The sequence below is a fragment of the Aethalodelphis obliquidens genome, unplaced genomic scaffold (assembly GCF_003676395.1).
Source record: "Aethalodelphis obliquidens isolate GAN/ISIS:26980383/991018 unplaced genomic scaffold, ASM367639v1 scaffold13, whole genome shotgun sequence".
Taxonomy (NCBI): Eukaryota; Metazoa; Chordata; class Mammalia; order Artiodactyla; family Delphinidae; genus Aethalodelphis; species Aethalodelphis obliquidens.
This window is the reverse complement of record NW_020837957.1, coordinates 20,327,770-20,353,645: the sequence shown is the minus strand read 5'-3', so window position 1 is coordinate 20,353,645 and position 25,876 is coordinate 20,327,770. Positions and strand designations below refer to the sequence as shown.

General features: G+C 36.2%; 1 protein-coding gene across 2 annotated transcripts in view; it reads left to right on the top strand.

Annotated features, from left to right (window-relative positions):
* TTLL7 (tubulin tyrosine ligase like 7) overlaps positions 1–25,876 on the top strand; it is a 149,992-nt gene that overhangs the window by 93,117 nt on the left and 30,999 nt on the right. For both annotated transcript variants that reach the window (XM_027114171.1, XM_027114170.1), the window contains 6 exons: positions 11,285–11,432; positions 11,518–11,591; positions 12,923–13,058; positions 17,061–17,147; positions 21,261–21,459; positions 24,961–25,166. In XM_027114171.1, the coding sequence (XP_026969972.1) occupies positions 11,285–11,432; positions 11,518–11,591; positions 12,923–13,058; positions 17,061–17,147; positions 21,261–21,459; positions 24,961–25,166 (850 nt within the window). The remainder of the gene's footprint in view (positions 1–11,284; positions 11,433–11,517; positions 11,592–12,922; positions 13,059–17,060; positions 17,148–21,260; positions 21,460–24,960; positions 25,167–25,876) is intronic.

Here is a 25,876-nt window from a genome sequence, read left to right as displayed (position 1 = left end):
CCCTCAGAATGGGAGAAAATATTTGCAAATGAAGCAACAGACAAAGGATTAATCTCCAAAACATATAAACAGCTCATGCAGCTTAATATTAAAGAAACAAACAACCCAATCCAAAAATGGGCAGAAGACCTAAATAGACATTTCTGCCAAGAAGACATACAGATGGCCAAGAAGCACATGAAAAGCTGGTCGACATCACTAATAATTAGAGAAATGCAAATCAAAACTACGATGAGGTATCACCTCACACCAGTTAGAATGGGCATCATCAGAAAATCTACAAACAACAAATGCTGGAGAGGGTGTGGAGAAAAGGGAACCCTCTTGCACTGTTGGTGGGAATGTAAATTGATACAGCCACTATGGAGAACAGTATGGAGGTTTCTTAAAAACCTAAAAATAGGGCTTCCCTGGTGGCGCAGTGGTTGAGAGTCCGCCTGCCGATGCAGGGGACACGGGTTCATGCCCCGGTCTGGGAAGATCCCACATGCCGCGGAGCGGCTGCGCCCGTGGACCATGGCCGCTGAGCCTGTGCATCTGGAGCCTGGGCTCCGCAACGGGAAAGGCCACAACAGTGAGAGGCCCGCGTACCACAAAAAAAAAAAAAAAAACCTAAAAATAGAATTACCATATGATCCAGCAATCCCACTACTGGGCATATACCCAGAGAAAACCATGATTCAAAAAGACACATGCACCCCAGTGTTTATTGCAGCACTATTTACAATAGCCAGGTCATGGAAGCAACCTAAATGCCCATTGACAGACGATTGGATAAAGAAGATGTGGTACATATATACAATGGAATATTACTCAGCCATAAAAGGAATGAAATTTAGTCTTTTCTTGAGACGTGGATGCATCTAAAGACTGTCATACAGAGTGAAGTACGTCAGAAAGAGAAGAACAAATATCGTATATTAACGCATGTATGTGGAACCTAGAAAAATGGTACAGATGAACCGGTTTGTAGGGCAGAAGTTGAGACACAGATGTAGAGAACAAATGTATGGACACCAAGGGGGGAAAACCGCGGTGGGGTGGGGATGGTGGTGTGCTGAATTGGGCAATTGGGATTGATATGTATACACTGATGTGTATAAAATTGATGAGTAATAATAACCTGCAGTATAAAAAACAAACCAAACGAAAAGAAACAACTAATACTAAACTTTCTTTGGGTTATTTGTATGGAAATATGTTAATATAAATGTTTCATACATTACATGAAATTTCTAAAAATCTTATACGTTCTAGTATAATGTTATAAGTCATAATTCTAGTTATTACTTTAAACTGTATATCTCAGAAATAACTAAATTTCCTTGTCAATTGCATTATTATGAACTTTCATCAAATCTTTAACCGTGGTCATTTTTAAGTCTTTTGTCATTTACAGACAGTTCTGGGTGTATTCTGGTGCTTTTGCAAAATGTTCTTATAAAAGGGTTTCATCTTCAAGGAATTCATGGATAAGACTCTGACAAGTACAGGTTTCTGGTAACTGACTATACTGCTGAACTGAATGAATAAGCATTTTCAGAACTCTAATGGAAAACTGATGAATTCATAAAAGTGCTAACAAAAGATCAAGATAAAAAAAATAATTACATGGGACTGAGTGAACTGATGAGGATGATTATAATTTTTGTGACTTTCTGTTTGAATAAAAAAAAATCCCTCAAGAACTCAGAGGCAAAAAATATACAAATGAATTTTCACTGCAAAGTAAAGGAGCTGTTACAGTGGAGGATTACTGGACTGAATGTCAATGTTGTGACATAGTATGAGTGTGTTTCATGTTTGGCAATTGCAATCATTGTTGCTTTCATTGTGGTCATCCATTTACAATGCTTGGTGTCAGTTTATTTATCTCTTGTAAAAATAAAATACAGTGTGTGTGTGCGAAAAAAAACCAAAAAACAAATAGCATTTAAGTATTAGATTAAAGGACCTCTGAGGTCATTTAAGCTCAGGAATTTTATGATCTCAATTGGTTCTAATTGTCATTTCAGGAACTCTAAAAGAGTTGTGGGATACTTCCAAGCAATTTATTTATTTGAAATGTTTTCAAGCATTTAGCAGATGCCTGATTGAGAAGTAGATTTATGTGGAAGGCATTATTAAAAAAAGATTGACATGTAAACTTGTTCAGAAATTTTCATATGGCCCCTTCTTTTGTATGATCAAATTATGATTTGCCTAAACTCTACTGATATTTCAATTATTCTAAAGGAAATGAAGAGAAAGGAAAGAAATGTAGAATGGGAAAATTTTATTTAGCTTATACAAGTGTATCAAGTATTTTAGATTATTTAAGCAATATGCCTATACATTTTTTTGGCATATATATTGTTTAAGTAGTTCTGTCAAATGTATGACTTCCGCTTAATTTCTTAGACTCCTTTTCAAGTTTAGGGACTTCTCATTTCTCTCCTTGGCTATTTTATTGGATTCCTTCCTTCCTTCAGCACTTACCTTCACCCCGTTTTGCAGTGTCCACTCTGTTGCTCTGCAAATCACTTAACAAGTGTTTATTGAGTGCCCGCTACTATAGGGGTAGGTGCTGGGAGTTCAAAGTCTCGGTTTCTGGCTTGGATGACTTATTTGACAGTATACCATTTATTTAGATAGAGCTTTAAGGCAAGAAACAGGCTTAGAAGTGATGGGAGAAGGTAGAAATGAGAGATAATTCAGTCTTAAACATGTTGATTTTGAAGTGCTTTGAGACACCCAGGCAGAATTGTTAAGTGGGAGATTTGATATACAGGGCTCCAGGGGATAGAGACATCTATGTGATTGAAATCTGTGTATAGATTGCTGTTGAATCCAGTGGATGAGAACATACAGTTGGAGTGTATATATTGAGAAGTAAAGTGGGGTAAGGGCAGAGCCTGAGTGATGCCAACATTTAAAGAGATATTTATAAACTCTAATATTCTGCTCAGATTGTTTCCACACTATCAGATAAAGTTTAAACATTGCCTACAAAGTGTTTTTGATCTTTAGACACAAGACTTTTTTTGATCTGGCCCTTGCATATCTCGCCAATCTGATCACTTTTTGTTCTTCTCTTTTCCCTGACTTAGAATTAATTTTTCTAAGAACTCTCGTGCGATGCTGTTTCACATATTCATGGTTTTGCGTGTATTCTTATTTAAATTTTCTCTTAGCTTTGTTCCTCTGGTGAATGTTGATTCATTTTTAAAAATCGTGGTAAAATATACTTAAACTTTACTGTTGTAACCATTTTTAAGTCTGCAACTCAGTGGCAATAGGTACATTCACATTATTATGCAACCATTACCACCATCCTTCTCTGAACCTTTCTTCATTGTGTAAAACTGAAATTCTGTACCCATTAAACAACTCCCCATTTCCACCTGCCACAAGCCCCTGGCAGCCACCATTCCACTTTCTGTCTTTATGAATTTTCCTAGGTACCTCATATAAGTATAATCATACAGTATTTGTTCTTTTGTGACTGTCTTATTTCACTTAGCATAATGTCTTCAGGGTACATCCATGTTGTAGCATGTGTCATAATTTCCTTCCCTTTTAAGGCCAAATAATATTCCATTGCATGCATATACCACATTTTTGTCAACTAATCCTTAAATACCTAGCACAGGCCTGACTTCCTATTTGAAGCTTTTGCTGAGGCAAAGTGGTTTACTTCCTCCCTTGTGCCATCACCCTACCTACTATCACTTTTTAAAATAGCATCCATTGTACTCTATGTATTTATTCACATGCCATTGCTGACACTTGAGGGCAATGTCTCTGTCTATTCATCTTTGTATTTCCAGGGCCATATCTAGGACTAGCGTATAGTGAGTACTAAAAAAAAATTAGGTTGGAAGACAAGGGTAGGGGAAGGACATTTCATTCCAAGGTAACTCCTTGTGGTAAGATAAGGAAGTGAGGCAAGCACAGGATGTTCATAGAACTTCCAGGGATTCCATATTACAGGAGCTTGAGTGTGCGAAGCCAGCTGATTAGAAAGAGAAATCCCTTGTATGGAATCACAGAGTAATGAGTAGTGGAAAGAGCTCCAGAAACTATAAACAAAACTCCTTAGGACAGTGTGTGGATACAGCTGAATGGAAAAATGCTGATTACAATGCTAAGTGAATGGAGATCCTTTGGTCTCTGGTTAAATTTTTATTGTGGACTAAGAGTCATTAGTGCTGTTTTATACCTATATTTATAGGAATCCAAGCAGAGTTTTTAGAATGGCAGTATTTCTCAAGGCCAGAATATGGGAGCAGTCGTCTAGAGAAAATGTCTGGGTGTGACTGGCTTTTCTTTGTTTCTCAGTGTGTCCAAAGGACTTTGTGAGCTTATTTCTGTTACTCTTCTTTATAGGTATGTTCTTGAGCTGTGTGTGTGTCAGTGTCCTTGTCTGTGAGTGCCGTGTTTGCTGTGAAGGTGCATATAGCTCTATGTTCATTTCTTCCACAGCATTCTCATAATATTCTCAATCCTTTTTTTTTTATTCTCCCTTCCTCTTTTCTGTCATTTCATTTTTCCTTCCTCTCTTACATTTTTTTTTCTTACCAACTGTTTGGTCTTTGTTCTTCTTTTCTCTCCTCTCCTTTCTTTAAATTGTATGGTAAATAGAAATGATTGTTCTACGTAAAATGGAATATCAAAAAAATTAAAAGTTAAGAGCTACCTAAACCACATTTCCCCTTTCCCTAAACAAAGGAAACTCATCCAGATTTAGTATTTACCATTGGAAAAATGATATTCTCAATCATCCAGTCACTAAAATCAATCTTGTTGCCATCTCAAGTTCAACCCTTTTTGTTACTCCTCACATCTAACTAATAATAATAATTAATCACCAAAGTCATTCATTCTTCCTCTAAAATAACCCTTTGAATCTTTCCTTATTTTCTAATCTGACTGCTGCTTCCCTGGTCCAGGCTGTCATATTTTATATTTGCTAATGAAATAGCATTCCATTTGTTTTAATTAGTTTGGGCTGCTATAACAAAATACCATAGACTTAATAGGTTATAAAAAACAGAGATTTATTTCTCATGGTTCTGTAGGCTGGTGGTCCAAGATTAGGGTGCCAGTGTGGTTGAGTGTGGCCTGCTTCTGGGTCACATACTTCTTATTGTATCATCACATGGCAGAAGGGTCTAGGGAGCCCTCTGGAGTCTCTTTTATAAGGACACTAATCCCTTTCAAGGAGGTTCCACCCTCATGGCCTAATCACCTCCCAGAGGCCCCACGTACTAATATCATCACCTTTGGGAGTTAATATTTCAACATATGGGTTTTGGGGGGGGGCACAAACATTCAGACCATAGACTGTCTTAACAGCCTGCTTCTTTTCTCATCCACTTCTAAGCCACTGTACATATTGCCAAGGGATACTCTTTTTTTTTTTTGATTTTTATTTACTTATTTTTATACAGCAGGTTCTTATTAGTTATCAGTTTTACACATATTAGTGTATATATGTCAATCCCAATCGCCCAATTCATCCCACCACCATCCACCCCCACTTTCCCCGCTTGGTGTCCATACGTTTGTTCTCTCTCTACATCTGTGTCTTTATTTCTGCCTTGCAAACTGGTTCATCTGTACCATTTTTCTACATTCCACATATATGTGTTAATATATGATATTTGTTTTTCTCTTTCTGACTTAGTCTCTAGGTCCATCCACATCTCTACAAATGACCCAATTTCGTTCCTTTTTATGGCTGAGTAATATTCCATTGTATAAATGTACCACATCTTCTTTATCCATTCGTCTGTCGATGGGCATTTAAGTTGCTTCCATGACCTGACTATTGTAAATAGCGCTGCAATGAACATTGTGATATATGACTCTTTTTGAATTATGGGTTCCTCTGGTTATATGCCCAGTAGTGGGGTTGCTGGGTCATATGGTAATTCTTTTTTTAGCTGTTTAAGGAACCTCCATGCGGTTATTCATAGTGGCTGTATCAATTTACATTCCCACCAACAGTGCAAGAGGGTTCCCTTTTCTCCACACCCTATCCAGCATTTGTTGTTTATAGATTTTCTGACGATGCCCATTCTAACTGGTGTGAGGTGATACCTCATTGTAGTTTTGCAATTACATTTCTCTAATAATTAGTGATGTTGAGCAGCTTTTCATGTGGCTCTTGGCCATCTGTATGTGTTCTCTGCAGAAATGTCTATTTAGGTCTTCTGCCCATTTTTGGATTGGGTTGTTTGTTTTTTTAATAATGAGCTGCATGAGCTCTTTATATATTTTGGAGATTAATCCTTTGTCTGCTGATTCATTTGCAAATATCTTCTCCCATTCTGAAGGTTGTCTTTTTGTCTTGTTTATGGTTTCCTTTGCTGTGCAAAAGCTTTTAAGTTTCATTAGGTCCCATTTGTTTATTTTTGTTATTATTTCCATTTCTCTAGGAGGTGGGTCAAAAAGGATCTTGCTGTGATTTATGTCATAGTGTTCTGCCTATGTTTTCCTCTAAGAGTTTTGTAGTGTCCAGTCTTACAGTTAGGTCTTTAATCCATTTTGAGTTTATTTTTGTGGATGGTGTCAGGGAGTGTTCTGATATCATTCTTTTACATGTAGCTGTCCTGTTTTCTCAGCATGATTTATTAAAGAGACTGTCTTTTCTCCATTGTATATCTTTGGCTCCTTTGTCATAGATTAGTTGACCATAGGTGCGTGGGTTTATCTCTGGGCTTTCTATCCTGTTTCATTGATCTATATTTCTCTTTTTGTGTCAGTACCATATTGTCTTGATTACTGTAGTTTTGTAGTATAGTCTGAAGTCAGGGAGTCTGATTCCTCCAGCTCTGTTTTTTTCCCTCAAGGTTGCTTTGGCTCTTCAGGGTCTGTTGCATCTCCATACAAATTGTAAGACATTTTTGTTCTAGTCCTGTAAAAAGTGCCATGGGTAATTTGATAGGGATTGTATTGAATCTGTAGATTGCTTTGTGTAGCATAGTCAGTTTCACAATAATGATTCTTCCAATCCAAGAATATGGCCTTTATAATGTTGAGGTAGTTTCCCTCTATACCCACTTTCTGGAGAGTTTTTACCATAAATGGGTGATGAATTTTGTCAAAAGCTTTTTCTGCATCTGTTGAGATTATCATAGGGTTTTTATTCTTCCGTTTTTTAATATGGTGTATCACATTGATTAATTTGCATATATTGAAGAATCCTTGCATCCCTGGGATAAATCCCACTTGCTTATGGTGTATGGTCCTTTTAATGTGCTGTTGGATTCTGATTGCTAGTATTTTGTTGAGGATTTTTGCATCTATTTTCATCAGTGATATTGGTCTGTAATTTTCTTTTTTTGTGGTATCTTTGTCTGGTTTTGGTATCAGGGTGATGGTGGCCTCATAGAATGAGTTTGGGAGTGTTCCATCCTCTGCAGTTTTTTGGAAGAGTTTGAGAAGGATGGGTGTCAGCTCTTCTCTAAATGTTTGATAGAATTCACCTGTGAAGCCGTCTGGTCTTGGACTTTTGTTTGTTGGAAGATTTTTAATCACAGTTTCAATTTCAGTGCTTGTGATTGGTCTGTTCATATTTTCCCTTTCTACCTGGTTCATTTTCAAAGGTTGTGCTTTTCTAAGAATTTGTCCATTTCTTCCAGGTTGTCCATTTTATTGGCGAAGAGTTGCTTGTAGTAGTCTCTTATGATGCTTTGTTTTTCCGTGGTGTCTGTTGTAACTTCTCTTTTTTCATTTCTAATCCTATTGATTTGAGTCCTCTCCCTCTTTTTCTTAATAAGTCTGGCTAAAGGTTTATCAGTTTGTTTATCTTCTCAAAGAACCAGCTTTTAGTTTTATTGATCTTTGCTATTGTTTTCTTTGTTTCTATTTCGTGTTTTCTTCTCTGATCTTTATGATTTCTTTCCTTCTACTAACTTTGGGTTTTATTTGTTCTTCTTTCGTTCCTTTAGGTGTAAGGTTAGATAGTTTATTTGAGATTTTTCTTGTTTCCTGAGTTAGAATTGTATTGCTATAAACTTCCCTCTTAGGACTGCTTTTCCTGCATCCCATAGGTTTGGGTTGTTGTGTCTCCATTGTCATTTGTTTCTAGGTATTTTTTGATTTCCTCTTTGATTTCTTCAGTGATCTCTTGGTTATTTAGTAACATATTGTGTAGCCTCCAGGTGTTTGTGTTTTTTACGTTTTTTTTCCCCTGTAATTTATTTCTAATCTCATAGCATTGTGGTCAGAAAAGATGCTTGATATGATTTCAATTTTTCTTAAATTTACTGAGGCTTGATTTGTGACCCAATATGTGATCTATCTTGGACAATATTCCATGTACACTTGGGACAAAAGTGTAGTCTGCTGTTTTTGGATGGAATGTCCTATAAATATCAAATCTATCTGGTCTATTGTTTCATTTAAAGCTTGTGTTTCCTTATTAATTTTCTGTCTGGATGATAAGGTGACGTGTTCAAGTCCCCCACTATTACTGTTTTACTGTCGATTTCCTCTTTTATAGCTGTTAGCAGTTGCCTTATGTATCGAGGTGCTCCTACGTTGGGTGCATATATATTTATAATTATTATATCTTCTTCTTGGATTGATCCCTTGATCATTATGTAGTATCCTTCCTTGTCTCTTGTAACATTCTTTGTTTTAAAATCTATTTTATCTGATATGAGTATTGCTGCTCCAGCTTTCTTTTGATTTCCATTTTCATGGAGTATCTTTTTCTATCCCCTCACTTTCAGTCTGTATGTGTTCCTAGGTCTGAAGTGGGTCTCTTGTAGACAGCATATATATGGGTCTTGTTTTTATAACCATTCAGTGAGCCTGTGTCTTTTGGTTGGAGCATTTAATCCATTCACATTTAAGGTAATTATCGATATGTATGTTCCTGTGACCATATTCTTAATTGTTTTGGGTTTATTTTTGTAGGTCCTTCTCTTCTCTTGTGTTTCCCACTTAGAGAAGTTCCTTTAGCATTTGTTGTAGAGCTGGTTTGGTGGTGCTGAATTCTCTTAGCTTTTGCTTGTCTGTAAAGCTTTTGATTTCTCCATTGAATCTGAACGAGATCGTCACCGGGTAGAGTAATCTTGGTTTTAGGTTCTTCCCTTTCATCACTTTAAATATATCATGCCACTCCCTTCTGGCTTGTAGAGTTTCTGCTGAGAAATCAGCTCTTAACCTTATGGGAGTTCCGTGGTATGTTTTTTGTCATTTTTCCCTTGTTACTTTTAATAATTTTTCTTTGTCTTTAATTTTTGTCAATTTGCTTACTCTTTGTCTCAGTGTGTTTCTCCTTGGGGTTATCCTGCCTGGGATTCTCTGCACTTCCTGGACCTGGGTGGCTATTTCCTTTCCCATGTTAGGAAGTTTTCGACTATAATCTCTGCCAGTATTTTCTTGGGTCCTTTCCCTCTCTCTTCTCCTTCTGAGACCCCTCTAATGTGAATGTTGGTGTTTTTAATGTTGTCCCAGAGGTCTCTTCGGCTGTCTTCATTTCTTTTAATTCTTGTTTCTTTATTCTGTTCCACAGCAGTGAATTCCACCATTCTGGCTTCCAGGTCACTTATCCATTCTTCGGCCTCAGTTATTCTGCTATTGATTCCTTGTAGTGTATTTTTCATTTCATTTATTGTATTGTTCATCTCTGTTTGTTTGTTCTTTAATTCTTCTAGGTGTTTGTTCTTTACTTCTTCTAGGTCTTTGTTGAACATTTCTTTCCTCTTCTCGATCTTTGCCTCCATTCTTTTTCCAAGGTCCTGCATCATCTTCACTATCATTATTCTGAATTCTTTTCCTGGAAGATTGCCTATCTCCACTTCATATGGTTATTTTTCTGGGGTTTTATCTTGTTCCTTCATCTGGTACATAGTCCTCTGCCTTTTCTTTTTGTCTATCTTTCTGTGAATGTGGTTTTCATTCCACAGACTGCAGGATTGTGGTTCTTCTTGCTTCTGCTGCCAAGGCATAACGTTTAAAACCTGCAAATATAATTATTCCCTTCTCCTTTTAAAACTCACTCTCTCCTCTCCCCCATTGCCTAAAGTTCAATTTGAGAGTCAGTAACCTAGTATTAAAGCTAGAAGGCTTTAATTAGCTGAGTTTCCTGCATTCACTGATAGCTCCAGACATACTAAATGACTTACAATTTTCTGGACGTGTTTATTCCTTTTCTCAAATTATTCCTTCTATCCTGTTCACTTGTTGAACTCCTGCCACTCAAACCGTAATGTTGTTTTGAAAGATAATAGATCAGTTTCCTAACACCCTTGCAAGTTCAAGTTGTGAGGTGGTGCATACTTGAGGCAAAAGAACACTCTATTATCTAGGGCCTTGGCCCAGTATTTTCAGTGCAATCCCTTATTGAATAGAATGGGACCTCCTGTAAACTTAGGTGTGTCTTTTACCTCTCCACACTAGAAGCTGGCCAGATGGCCTCCTTGTACTCTTTCCTTTGCTTTACACCTTCATCTGGGCCCTACCAGACTAATGACATTGCAAGGCATGGAAATATAAGCTCAAGAATAAGAACTCTATTTTTTCCTATGGCTGAGGGAAAAATTGGCTTTGCCTTTTCTTTTTTCTCTAGAGTCCACCCTGTTCCTGCTAGATCTTTAAGATTGGTATATAATAGTGTAAGTCAGAGGGAGAGAGAAGAGACCTCAGGCTTATCTGATCGTACCAGCTACATGGGAGGGAAGAGAGAGAAAACAAGTTCAGAGGAAAGCACTCTTACAACAGGAATTTTCCAATAAAAATCAGACTGCTATGAGTAAATTTGCATCATTGGGCAAAAATGAGAAGGACTATGCAGATGCTTTCAATTCAGCAATGATTGTTAGGCTGAGATTTCAATCTGAATTGAAAATATGCTGAAGGGTGGTCAGTATAAGTAAGAATGCTTAAATATAAAGGGCATTGGTTGAAGGAAGAGTAAGGAAACAACATTTATTAAGGACCTATTAATGTTACCCCAAGTTAATCTTTATAAGAACTCTAGGAGGGAAATGATATTGTTAGCATTTAATGGATGGGAAAACAGACCCTGCAGTTAATTGACCTAAGGTTGTATTGCTAGTAAGTTGCTATACTGTCTCCATTTTATCTTGTTACCTTCAGAACGTCTATTTACTGTATGGAGATCCATATTTGATGAATGACTAGGTGAATATAACATATGTGAATATATAAATTTAATAAAAACTGATTCTTATCTCCACTGGGTCCCCTCTTCTGCTGATTCTCACAGGGATAAGGTTAGAGCTTATTTGAATTCTTGAATATGGTCTTGTGTTCTATATTTTAGGACCAGTGATAAAAGGAGAAACTTGGCTAAACAAAAAGCTGAGGCTCAAAGGAGGCTTTATGGTCAAAATTCAATCAAAAGGCTTTTACCGGGTTCCTCAGACTCAGAACAGCAGAGACATCAGTTGGAGAGGCGGAAAGAAGAGTTGGTATGAAAAATTTAACAATGTACCTGCAATTTGAATAGCATAATTCATTTGTCAGGTTTTATTTGTAAAATTTCTTCATTTCTAGAAGGAGAGACTTGCTCAGGTACGGAAGCAGATCTTGAAAGAAGAACATGAAAATCGACACATGGGGAATTACAGGTAACTGTGCTTTTGTTTTTTAATAGATTGAAGAAGTGAAGTGTCAAAACAGAAGTGCCTGCATTTTTTAACTTTTAAGCTTATCTTAAGCGCTGTTTATTTCATTCTGAGAAAGTGCTTTTTGTTTAATTTATTTCCAGAAAGAAAAGATAGTTAGCAAGTAGATGGTTCAGACTTGGAGAGAGCTCCTGGGGTGGTTTGTGTGAAGTCTTTTCAGGCTGATGTAATCATATGACCTTATTTAATTATAATACACTATTTTGAAAAAGTCAGGTTTCAGGTCTCTTAGTATTCTTTCTGTCAGTTCAGAGTGGTTGCTGTACTTTGTTTTACTTTTATTTATTTATTACTATTTTTTTTTTTGCGGTACACGGGCCTCTCACTATTGTGGCCTCTCCCGTTGCGGAGCACAGGCTCCGGACATGCAGGCTCAGCGGCCATGGCTCACGGGCCCAGGTGCTCCGCGGCATGTGGGATCTTCCCGGACCGGGGCACGAACCCACGTCCCCTGTGTCGGCAGGTGGACGGTAAACCACTGCCCCACCAGGGAAGCCCCTGTACTTTGTTTTAAGTTCAAATGTATCAGGAACCAGGCAAATAATGAAAATGTTTGGAGGAGGCAGGTATGAGACAATAGAAAGGGGTTTGGACTGTACAGAACTGGACCTCCTCCACAGTATCACCTTTGACAGGAGAAAAGGGGATCCCCTAAGCTCTTTGTGTTCTTGGAAAGACAGCCCCTCCTCCCAAGCTTTGATACTGACTCAGCAGAATTAGGAGGATTTGACATCATAGAGCTTCCCGCACTCCTGGTAAGATGTTCTTTCCGGCCTTAACACTATCAACAGTGATGATGAGAACACATTCCTCTCACCCTACATCTACCTAATGCTCTCCACCAGAGAGACAAATTCCACCACCCTTCAAAAGATCATTAGGATTAATCCCTACATTCTTGTATACATCAATAATCACACTGAGTCTAAAACTTCTCAAATTATCCCTCATCACCTAAATTCTCTCCAGTAAAGTTCTATATTTCTCAATATGCCCAATTGTGATTCTTCTTCAACCACCTCCCCTTGACCAAACCTTTATACTGTGCCTTCTGGAACTGCATTGTTTAATGATAATTTTCTAGATAAACTTCAATTTGTATTGGTAACAAATGAAAATTTATGGATTTCTTGTAACTATATTCACCTTTATTTCTAGCACCTAGTAAAGTGACTGACAGAGTAGATGGTCAAGAATTATCTATGTAGTTGACCTTAACTCTTGTGCTATGATAGCTTTTTTAAAACAAGCTGGTTTATCTGATTTTATTGTAGGCGAATTTATCCTCCTGAAGATAAAACACTACTTGAAAAGTATGAAAATTTGTTGGCTGTTGCCTTTCAGACCTTCCTTTCAGGAAGAGCAGCTTCATTCCAGCGAGAGATGAATAATCCTTTGAAAAGGATGAAGGTAAAGGAATGAATGTTTATAAAGAAAAAAAAGAATGAAGCCACACAATATGTCTTTATAAACAACCCATCTTAATTCCACACATAAAAACATTTTACTTTTAAGATGCACTTTCCTTCCATTTTAACAGTTGGTAATGTTTCATAACCAACCAAATGATTTCATAAATAAGATGTTTTTTAACAAGACAAGTTAAGCAGTAGAAAATGTTGATATTATGTTGTAATCTATTTTAATAAATGTTTTATTACAGTTATTTATACATAACTGAATAAAAGAATAGATTGAAATAACCTAGTGGTTTGTGATGTTCTCATTGTTTGAGAATGAGATATGAGTTACATAGTTAACAATATAGTTAACTATGTAACTATATTGCTACATAGTTAGATTGTAACTAACATTATACAATAATTTTTTCCTGATACTGCATAGACCTGGCATATGAGAAGTAATTGAAACACACACACAGAGTAATCTATTTGCCTTACTAAAAGGTCTGTTAGTTATCTTTTGCAGTATAATAAGCCATTGCATTTATTTGCTCATTATTCCACAGTCTTGGCTGGGCTTAGTTGAGTGGTTCTTCTGCTGAGCTAGCTTGGAGTGAATCATATATTTGCATTTATCAACTCAACTGGGGAAGGAAATCCAAGAAGGCTTCACTTCTGTGTCTGGTGTATCAGATGAGATAGCTGGAACATCTGGAGAGCAGGCTGGGTGTCTCTTTCTCTCTACATGACCATGTAAGGAGGGTAACTGGATCTCTTAATACGATAGCTCAGGGTTCCAAAATGGAGCATTTCAAGAGGACAAGCCCAGAGTGCAGCGACTAATCAAGCCTCTGCTAGCATCATGCTTGCTAATGTTCCATTGGACAAACAAGTTTTTATTTGTTGTCTAAACAGTCAGTGGTCTTTAATAGTTTTCTAAGTATTCATATTTACTCACGTACTTACTCTTCCTTGTGTTCTTCATTCCATCACACAGACCTATTAAAATTGTTTATATTTTACATTACTGGAAATCTCCCTAGAGTGATACCTCCAGTATCTTGGATACCCTGTTATATTGAGTGATTCAAAAATCATGATAAAGTTTATTATAGATAGATTTTGCTATGGTCTTTTCACTAAAATTCTGCAACAGGAGGATATAAAGCCATTTTCAATCTGGCTAGGCCTAAGGGACAGAAGCAGAAGGAATATTGTATACCCCAATGCTCTTTTCCTTTAAATATCCCTCTTTTGACATATGCAAGTATTTTCACCATTAGAATTATGTTCTGTGGTCTTTTTGTTTTTCCTGACCCAGACAGTGAGAGACCTTTTCATTTTCCTCTACCTGTTTTATAATGTCATTTCTCTCTCCTCTGGATGCAGCCTCTGTTCCATCTTCCCATCACTCTGCTCCTAGAAATCCTAAGGATTCTGGAGCCAGATAGACCTACATTCAAATTCCAGCTCCCCCACATGTTAATTTTGTAAACTTACATTAAACTATTTGATCAATCAGATCACTAAAATAGTAGTATTAAAAGTATACTTGACAGGTTATGAAACTAAAATTGAGGTTAATTAAAATAGTCTGTTTTAAGTACCTTGGCACATAATAAATAGGCTTCAAGTCTCAATTTGATTCTTCAAAATCTAGTTTAAATGTCACCACTTTGCCTGCCCCCTTCCATTGATCTGGGAGCCTCTTCTTATATAACACTCACACAGTCTTTACTACTGTTGTTTTATAATGAGTGTCAAAACTAGGTAGTGTGAGTCCTTAAATTTATTCTATTTAAAACTCTTTTGGCTTTTCTAGGTCCTTTTATGCTTTCATACACATTTTAGAATCAGTTTGATTCTAGATTTTGATTAATTTTTTGATTACAAAAAAAGGCTGCTGGGATTTTAATTTGGACTGAGGAATCTACAAAACAATTTCTGGGGAATTAACAATACTGAGTCTTCCGATCCATTAATATGACATATCTCTCCATCTACTTGGATCTTTAATAACTCTGCTATATTCGTAGTTTTCAGTTTATAGTTTTTGCACATCTTTCATTAAATTTATTTTTAAGTATTTGATGTTTTTGCTGCTGTTGCTGATAATATTGTTTGTAATTTTTTTTAATTTTTAACTTGTTGCCAGGATGTGAACACCTGATTATTTTTGTATATTACCCTTATATCTAGCATTTTTATATATTGTATTTTTACTAACTGCATTTTAAATTATTTTTTTATTTTTATTTTGGTTACTTAGAAGTTTGTTGCTTAATTTCCATACATTTAAAATGTTCTAGTTTTAGTTTTGGTAAAGTTTCTAGCTTAGTTCATTGGTGTTAGAAAACATATTCTGATTTCAGTCTTGTAAAATAAATTGAGACTTGCTTTAACTCAATATGGTACTTATATTAGTGAATGTCCAAGTCTACTTGAAAATAATGTGTACACTACAGGCGATGGTTATAGAGTTTTATTTATTTATTTATATTTAATTAATTAATTATTTTGGCTGCGGTGGGTCTTAGTTGCAGCTCGTGGGTCTTCATTGAGGTATGCGGGATCTTTCGTTGCAGCGCGGGCTCTTTGTTGCAGTGCGTGAGCTTCTCTCTAGTTCTGGTTTTCCATCCATGCCTCTATCCTCCTATTCTACTACATACTCAACTAAAATTGCTATTGGAAAGACCCAGCAGGCGAAGAGAACCAGCTCTGTGGGGCTCTTCTAGATGTCTCAGTAGCCCACGTGACCTTTGAAAACTCCACTGGATTCTCTTTACCCCCACAGAATCTCTCTATTATAGACCTAATCTCTGCTCATCTGTGTCCAGACCTGACAAATGAACGTAAAGTAGAAAGTGGCCACTTATCTCTGCTCACCTAGGGAGAACTTTTCCCTCTCTGGTATAATTCCTTTTACACTACTTTTATCCACAGCTTTCTAATGTCTTAAAATATATGATTATTTAGTTTATCATCTTTTTTTAGCTCTTATGATGAAAATGCTGTCTATATGACCTTCCTTCTCCTGAACAGAAGCAGAACTCCTTACTTTTTAACTGTCTTGTGCTGCTGTCTTTGGAATCCTTTGTAGGGTTATTGTTTAATCAAACTTTATATTAAGAGTCTTTTGATATTTTAATAGCTAAATCTTAGATTGCGATGAAGAGTAACCTATTTTACAGATTTCCATTGCACAGTGAGATTTCTAGTTTCTCTAAAACCCTTTTTTTAAAAAAAGAAGCACAGATATAAATCATAAATATATAAATGAAGTTGTGATATTTGTATAGGTTGAATAAATAACTCAATGAAAGCAGTTAACTCTACCTCATTTAGTAAAGCTGTTGTACTCCTATTGCTCTGGTTTGCTCAACATCCACTTGGGTGTATGTTTTATAACTTTACCCTTTGACTTCAAAGTGACTCTAGAAGAGCATGAGAAAAGGTGTTAGGCCTATAGAGTGAAAACCTTTCATAAAGTTCTAAAGATACTCGTGTGCAATAGGTAAAAATTTTAAAGTTTCATTAAATTGTGCCTATTACCTAAATACTAACATTAGATTGTTCTAAATGAAACTATTAGGCCAATCATCAGTGTTCTGTCTGCAGTTGTAATATTATTTTGCACTAATTGATACAGCAATGATTGATGAAATTGCGGTCTGGAAAAATTAGAGTGAACTTTTAGAAATTTTAAAGTGTCCAATAGGCTAATTTATTGAAGTATTGTATTCTAAGATTTTAATAGTATACTAGAACATAAGGATATATTTGTTTATGATAATCAATACATAATAGATTTCAGCTAAGTATTATTTTTATTGCCAGGTTTTAGTGAAAGTTTCTTTAAGAGGGTTTGCCATGACCCTTTATTTCTCATTTGATCTGAGCAATCTTTGTTAAATACTTTTCGGAATCCTTGTTGTACACAAGATTAATAATCTTTTAATTAATTCTGGAGTCCATTAGTCATAACAATTTTAATTAAATATTTTTTAAGGAGGAAGATATTTTGGATCTTCTGGAACAATGTGAAATTGATGACGAAAAGTTGATGGGCAAAACTGCCAAGTCTCGAGGACCAAAGGTGCAGTATCTTTATCTTCCTTAATATCAGAGTAGATAGACTCTACTAAGGACAGTTGATTTTCCCTTTGTATTTCTCACTGTAAGAATGACTGATGCTACTTTCAAGGAACTCTGTGGACTGTGTTTCCAGTGAAGATAGAATTAGGAAGATCATGCTTTCTTATACTCAGGAGAAGCTTTGTTTTGTTTTGATAGTTTTCCTCATTTTCTGACTCTTTCCCTCATCTAGTGAAAGCCCTGTGAGTCAGGGCCAAGCAGGACCTAGAACTGGTACCCTCATTCTATACTCAGTATTATGTTTTCCTATCTCCAAACATATAATTATCAGAGACGTGTAGCATTATAGATCAGGCAAATCATGACTCCAGAGATCCTAATGGGGAGCCCCATCTTTTGCTGGCACGGCAATATTGAAATTTTGTAAGGAAAAATAGTTACAGTTTCTAGGAAGACATAGAAAGCTGTCATGCTGGCAAAAATAGGCAGGTGTTTGCTTTACCTTCATCTGCTCTGTGGTGATGACATCCACATGTTCTTTTGTTATATGTCAAAGTCCTTGCTAGTAGAGTAGGAAAGAGTTGAATTTGTAAAGTCTTGGAAAGTTTTTTCATTCTGCTGTTTTTCACTTTACATTTCAGCAATACTGAACTATTACTATATCCTTACATACATCATGCTCTGTCATGCTTTTTCTATACGCCTGGAATGCTTGCCTATTAAAAGAATAATTGATTAATTGCCTGATTGATTAGAGACCCCCCTCCTAATCCAGCTGCTTTTGTGAAATCTTCCCTCTTTCTCCTAGCTGGACTTAGATCTTCTGTTCCCTCCTTCTATTGCTGTACCACAAGTGACACTTTTATAGAGCAGATGTGACAAATAATTGTTTGCATGCTTGCCTTAGTATGAGCTTGTAAGTTCCTTGAGGATAGGAGGTGTATTCCATCTTTACATCTCTAGCACCTAGCATAGCATCTGGCACTTAGTAGGTTCTCAAAACCATTAGTTAAATTTGCTGAATGTGTCCACAAGGACCTCACTGACTAGTGGAAGGGCAGATAGGTGAACCAAAAACCAGGGTATATTGTGGCAAGTACTGTAATTAAGGGAGTGGGAAGTGCTACAGCAACATAGAGAAGAAAGGGATTGGTAGATTATGGATGGCTTCGTAAAGGCAGTGCCATTTGAATTGAACATTAAAGGCAAAGACATGGAGGTATGATGCTGCTTAGGATGTTGGAGAAATGACAAGGAATTTGGTATGACTCAGGTGGAAGATTCTTGGAGAGTAAATTGGTGCAAGATGAACCTGGTAAAAGATACATATCTGATGAAGACCAGAGACCTTGAATGTCAGGCACTGTTCTTCTGAATTATGTATTCTATATCAAAGAACTGTAGAAGATGTTGATAATTCCTTTGGAACAAATATTTTTTAGGGTATCTGTAAAAGTCAATACCTTCGTGAGTTATTGCTTCATTTTGGAAAACATCGGAAAGTCTCTAAACTTTGTATATTAATTATTTAGCAATTTGGCAAACCAGATATGAGGCAACCTGGGGGCACAATATTCATGGAAGATTGGCAAATGCAAAGGCTCTAAGTCAGTCTTCTACTGTCTTATATTTTCCTTTGCTTCATCAAATAAGGCTTATCATCCAAATAAAAATATAACCTCCTAGAGGGCAGAATTCACACTGTGTATATTTCAACCCCTCTTATTCCAGGCAAATAGTAGGAACTAACAATGTATTCGTTGAAATGAAATGAATTGGTTAGTTCCTATAGTTATTAACACCAGAAATGTTTTGAAGTGTTGAAAACTGCATAATCAGTAAAAAGGTAAAAAGTAAAAAAAGTAAAATTATTTTTATAACTTCTAACCTTAGGTATACTGAGGGTCTGGAGTGAGCCAAACTTCAAAGCAGCCTTTCCTTTTTAGAGGGTTGTTATCACATGTCAAACACTGATTTCCAGTGTCTTTACTGGTAGAATAATTGAAGGTTATCAAGGTTAAATTGAACTTGGGAGAAATAACTTTTCACTTATTTGAGAATCTAAGAAGTATTAATTAGCTATGTAAATAATATCACGTAAAGTATTAGCATTGTTCTTCAGCCAAGTGCTAGGTACTTAGTATTTATTATTCTTTATGCCATTTATATATATTTTAATATATGAGCCAGTTCATAATACAATTGGACATAAAAATAAATGGTATGGTTTGTGTCAGAACTCAGCGCCGGTTTACAAATTCCAATTTGTAGTTACGGCACTGTTTGGAGTTTATGTTGCTGTGACTTCTTATTACTTATTGCTTTAACAGTGTATTGGTTAACAAATCCCAAATGCATATATGACACAAAGGTTCAACTATCCGTTTCCCTTTGTGATTCTTTATAGGATCGAGTAACTCATTATGTAGTCAAGCTCCTTAAGAAACTTTAAAGCTGTTTGCCTACTTGAAGGAAGGCACTACTAGCAAGCCTGATTGTGCCACTGTTTCTTCTGGGTACGCTAGACTTCTGAAGAAACATCCTTCCTCTAGAATTCATATTCCCTAAGACTATCAAAATGTTTGATGATTGTGTTACTGGTAAATGTTTTTATGCATATCTCTTTGAACATTGTTAGTGCTCAGTAAATATTAAGACTATCAAAAGGAGAACATATTTTTAAACACAAGTTGGTACCTTAGTGTATTAAACTACTTCCCCGCTTTGGTTATTTTTCATCCTCTGCTAAGACAGTAACTTTAAGAACATCATGCTTTGGCTTACTATGTATTCCAGGCACTTCGTGAAATGTTATTTCTTTCTTTATCTTTCATCCTACACTGTTACATGAGAGGATATACCTTATTTCAGTGAAATCTCAGGGTAACCCAGGATTTCATTATGGTATATGCTAACATCAAAGCATTTTTGTTTGATTTAACAGAGAACAAGAAACTAGTATACAACTGCAGGAACCTTCCCCAGGAAATAAGAGGCATGTGGCATGTGTAATTGTCTCTTAAAATGACTAAGTTACAAAACTGTTGTGCTCTTGGTTGTGCACATTCTTTCTGAAGTGAAGATGTCCCACTTATCTTTTATTCCTTCAGCTGGCATCATTGGAAACACATTGATTGGGAGATTCAGAGACAAGTGATTCTGATGGAGATATTATTGGAACATGATAGCCTGGCATTTAAAATCTTTACAGATTTACCCTTCTACATGGCACTTATCCTCTAAAAAATTTATGCCATACTGATTTTTACATTATATCCCTTTTTAAAAATGTAGTGTGGGCAATGAAAAGTAATGTTGCTCCATTATGTCCAGATCCTATGTAACAGAGGTAGAAATCCTCCAAGCAAAGCTGTGAGTTTGTGCATGGCCAATTTGGAAAGTGGATAATTAACTAAAAATTTTTATTTCTAAAAATGTCCAAAGAGAAATTAGACATGTGAGGAATGCCTTGCTTCTTGTTGCATATTATCTGAGTGTATCATAGGCTCATAGGCTCTGTTTTAAGATATGACCTACTTTATTGATAGTGGATTATTTTACTTATAGTGGTTTATCTGGCTTCTGCTTCCTTATTTTATTTTACTTTTGCCTCTCTTGCCCCTCCTTCCCCTTCTTCTCTCCTCTCTCTCTCTCTCTCTCTCACACACACACAAGTGCACATACACACACACACAAATACACATTTGTTGAGTGATTTTGAACATTAGGGATACAACAGAGGTATACCTCTGAGTCTTGATGAGTAATGAGTAATCATTCTGCATGGAATGAAGAAAAGCTATGTTTGATTTTTATGTTTTTAGCTCAAATGTTTTTTCTTTATTTTGTTATTCTTTGTGGATATTTTGGTCCTTTATTTGAATCGTGCATAAACGGCATTTTCCTCATCATGACTGAACTGTATTATTTAAGAAAGAATATTTCATAGAAACAGAACAATTAGTGGATAGCATTAGAGCAGTAGTACTTCGGGGGGATTTTTCAGACTTAAGTGAAAAGCAGTAATCGTAAGTGAGAAATTAAAAATAGTAAGTAGTCATGTGAATGAGCCTTTCTGAATTCTAACAAAATATCACATTTCCTTCCATTTTAGCCTCTGTCTTCCATGCCCGAGAGTACCGAGATAACAAAAAGACAGAAGTACTACAGCAGTGACAGCAGCTGTGGTAGTAGCAGCAGCTCTTCAGAATCAGAAGAAAATGAAAAAGAAGAGTACCAAAATAAGAAAAGAGAAAAGCAAGTTACATATAATCTTAAACAGTCCAACCACTACAGATTAATCCAACCATCCAGTAAGTTAATTTCTTCTAATTTAGTTGTTATGTGACAAATTATGGAACTGAAATTACTGAACTCAATAAAAAGACCTTGGGCCAAACGAACCCTTGTGTGTGAGGAGACCTGGATTCTATCCCACTTCCTTCTCCAACCAGACCTTGATTAGGTCTGGATCCCACAACCCTTTTCGGGGTCTGCAAATAGAAAACCAAAGAGTTGACTTAAGGATCTCTACAGTCCATTCTTCTATATTTCAAAGTTTTTGTTAAGTCCTAGATTTCTGCATGAATTGTGTAAAATGTGCCTCATGGTTGATCTGATGACTGCATTCTCTTTTAAGCCCAAATATTCTCTCATTGCATTCCCCACTCTGGCACTCATTTTGTTTCATATTCTCGCCTGTTTTTAAAAATGTGTGTATCTCCCTAGGCATTTGACTTGACTGTATCTGTGAGCCACACAATTGTGAGTTAGAAGTTTTGTTCCCTCCCATTTTCGTCACGGGTAAGCACTTCAGTCAGGGCTTCGGTGTATAGGAAGGAAGTATTCAGGAGAGGAACCAACCAGCTTCTCTGTCTCCTTCCTTTCCTGCTGCCTTTTTCCTCTTTCCTCTTTTATTCCTTTTCCCATTTTCTCTCTCTTCCATTCTCCTGTCTTTCATTCCTTCTTCGATCCCAAATGTCCACTATTGTGTCTGTTATTCGTCTTTCATCCCCAGATGTCCAGTGTGGTACTGCTGTTGCCTAGGCTCAGTCGGATACCCCTTCCTGATGCTGCGTCCAAAGCAGGACTTTTCTTAACCTCTGTTTCTCATCTCGCTGTTTGCCTTGTCCTCCCTCATCCTAGGGCTCCACAAAGGGACCGGTCCAATCACGCAATAAACACATTTCTGAGCCTTTGTTGCTCTATCTCCAGCAATGGTTTAATAGTTACCTGATAATATGTATGTTTTAAACCTGGCCTTCCAGACTTATGAGAAAATGCATAAGGAATGCAGACCTAATAGTTGAAGGTTTTCAATGGTCTTTCTTTTACTTCCAAATTATTCCATAAAGATACGTGCTAAAGTTCCTGTCTTTGAGGGCTTATGTGTTTGGAGGGGAAATAACGTATTATGTTCCATTTCATTTGTTTATTTACTCCTTTAATATATGTTTATTGAGCATCTGTTCCAGAGTTTGTAAGCTATTTTATCTATTATTTCCCTTTTTCTTAAAAGCTCCTTAAGTACTTTCAGTGCATCTCTGTGTAAATATGACTCTGTTTCTCTTTTGGAAGCTGACATTGTTCTGCCCAGATCTTGTCAGTTTTGGAGCCCCTTTTCTATTGGCTAATGTGTGTATCCTTAACAGCAGGAAGTGACAGAGGATAAGGGTAGTGGTGAGAAAAAATTGCTAGGGCTCCTATAGCTCTGAGATTCTTCTTTCTTCTCAGACCAATAGGTTAATAAATTGAGATCAGACAAAGAGTGTACTAGAAATGTTTTTAAGCATAAATTCACACTTTATAGCTAGTCTATTTCAATTAATATCTTTTTCCTTATTGGTTATTTGTTTTTATAGTCATTAAGAATTGCAGCAAGGGTTTCAATTTGTTTTATATTCCCTCTTTAATCTTACACTAAGGAATATTTTAGCCACAAACACTCCTTGAGTTTTCTCTACAAAGGGATGTTGATAACCGAGGACAAAAATCCAGATTATGTACAATGCTTTCTGTTGTAGATAGTTAATTTAGGCAATTTAGAATTGTTACAGTACCAAAGGATATATTTAGATTTGATATATGGTAGTCCTACACAAAACTATATGAAGTATTTTTTTCTCAGATAATTTGTGTATGCAAGTTTCAACCATTTATTGTTAATCTACCTAAGTATCATTGGCATGTCTAGCTATTTAGTTATTCTGTCTGAATTCTAGTGTATGCAGAAGAAAAAATGGAAATCTCTGGTGACTCAAGAGAAAGGATATTTCTTTCTGCAGCTATGATCAGATTATATATGTCCAAACCCATCACTGTAAGCCCTTGAAGAGAGCAGGGCCAAGGTGTAGGTATTAGTACATGCTTATGGGTATTTCTTAGTAGAGGATTGACGAGTGTTATGTACCCCACACAGCCCTTTTTAGAAGCACCGTTCTTTAAAAAAATAGTGTGACTTTCAGGTTCAGAAGGAGGTTGGAACAAATGGAAGGTTTTTTTTTTTTTTTTAACATCTTTTATAGCTTGAATGAGTATACTTTTTTGGTCCTCTCCAGAACCAAAAGAGGACTATTAGACTTATCATCAATTCAAAATATTCTTTAGAAATACTTCCCTAAACATAAGGTTCATGTCCATTGCCTTTATAAAGGTTTAAATTTTTTTCAACAGCTAATGAAGAGAAATATTTGGGTATTCATCCTGCCTTCATGTGAGTTTTATTAAATTATTTAATTAATGAAGAGTGATTGATATATTTCCCAAGTCGAGAGAGAATATATACAACAGAGGGTATATAGAATATATGTATTAAAAAAGATATAAATGTTGATAATATTGAGTGATATTCTATTTCTCTGTGTCAGGAATTAAAATTTACCTGGAATAGTTGGTTCTCTTTTTTAAATGTTCTCAATATGCCCTGAGGAAGATGTTCTGTGGTTTTCCCTAGTTGTTCTGATAACAACCCTTTTGATCCAGACATTTTTCTTCACTTAAATCTTTTACTATAGGAATGTAAATCTAATTTTTAAAATTCTTCTGTCCTGTGAATAAGAAGACTTATCTGTCTAGTACTACTCTTATAATAACCAGTTACATATTTAAACTTCATTAGGATAATCTTTGTTTTTCTTCTGTTTTATTATCATTATTTTATTCTCATGGGCCCTAAATTTTATAACATCCACTTATCCTGGCCATTATATAGACTCCTATCCATTTCCCCCTATGAATCCTGTTGTAAAATATTCTATTTCTAACCTCTACACAGATTCTGATGAGCGACCAGTCTAGTCTGAAGATAGTAGGTGGCATCATGACGTCATAGAAAGAGGGAGGCTGCTGCCATTAAGTCAGGATTTAAATCTGAACTTGGTAACTTTCTTGTCATGTGACCTTGAGAAATTTCTTTCTCTGAGTCTCCAGGTGATGGAGATTTGTACTTCAGAGGGTTTCTGTGAGAACAAAAATAAAAGTGAAGCACCTAGCATGATGCCTGGTTTATAGAAGGAGCTCCATACATGTTAGCGTTCCTTTCTTTTGTTCCTTTTATGTCATGTTTTGAGACTAGAACATTAAAGTACTGTATAAGTATTATTCTCATGATAGCCATTCTTTACACATGACAGGGGTTCTGCACCAAGTTCACTGCTTAAATTGAAGAATTAACTCCAAACTCATATTCTCATGATGATGCCTATGCTTTGACATTTACTGCCACCCTGCTAATTATTACTTTGTATAGATCCAATACAGTGGAAAACTTCTAATAACTCTGCTACTGTGCGATCCCTCCTCTCCATCATCCATAGGCTCCATAAGGCGTTCAGTCAGTTGCCCTCGGTCCATCTCTTCTCAATCACCATCCAGTGCAGACAACCGCCCCTTTTCTGCTCAACAAGTGATATCATCATCCCGGTCAGCTTCAGGGTCTCGGTCACATTCTTTAAACCGTGCTTCCTCCTACGTGGGGCATCCGCCTCAAAGAAATGATTGCAGCTCTACCGACTCTCCGATGGTAAGTCTTCTGTTTTGCTCCCCTGAGATTAGCGCTGTATTTAGGATTTAAGTGGCAAAGAGATTAGTTGGAAGGAGGACAGATTGAACTTCAGATCCTTTCTAAAATTCAACTCATGGCCTCCTGGAATTTGCATTTATTCATCTTTCTTCACCTATAATTGAGTATGGACTCTTAAAAGGCAGACTTCACTGTATCACAGAACTTGAGGATGAACACTGAGAATAGTATTTTATTTTCCATTTGCTGATGGAGTAGGATAATTTTGTTGAAAATCATCTGAGTAAATATGTGATTTTCCAGTGTACTGTACAGTATATCTGTAAATTTGGGGAAATTTGTTGTATGGAAAATTTTCCTTAATAGGACTATTGATTAATAGTTTTAAAAAATAAACTATTGGTAAATTAGCCTTAGAGCACTGAAGTACGGCATTGTTTATAATGTTTCCTGTGTGTTGTTAACATATAGTATTAGTTTTATAAATGCTCAAATAGATATCTCCATGTACCTTCACATAGACCAGGGACTTATTTAATTTGTTTATTTAATGTGGAAGTTGCTTCCAGAGGGAAGAGTCTGAAGAATATAAGTGAATGAATTTCACTGGGTAACAATGAATGCTTTTTTTTCTAATCAAGAATTGCCTAAGGTATATGTAGAAAATGAAACTGACCAGGAAGTCTTTTTTAAACACTTGTATTTTTGTT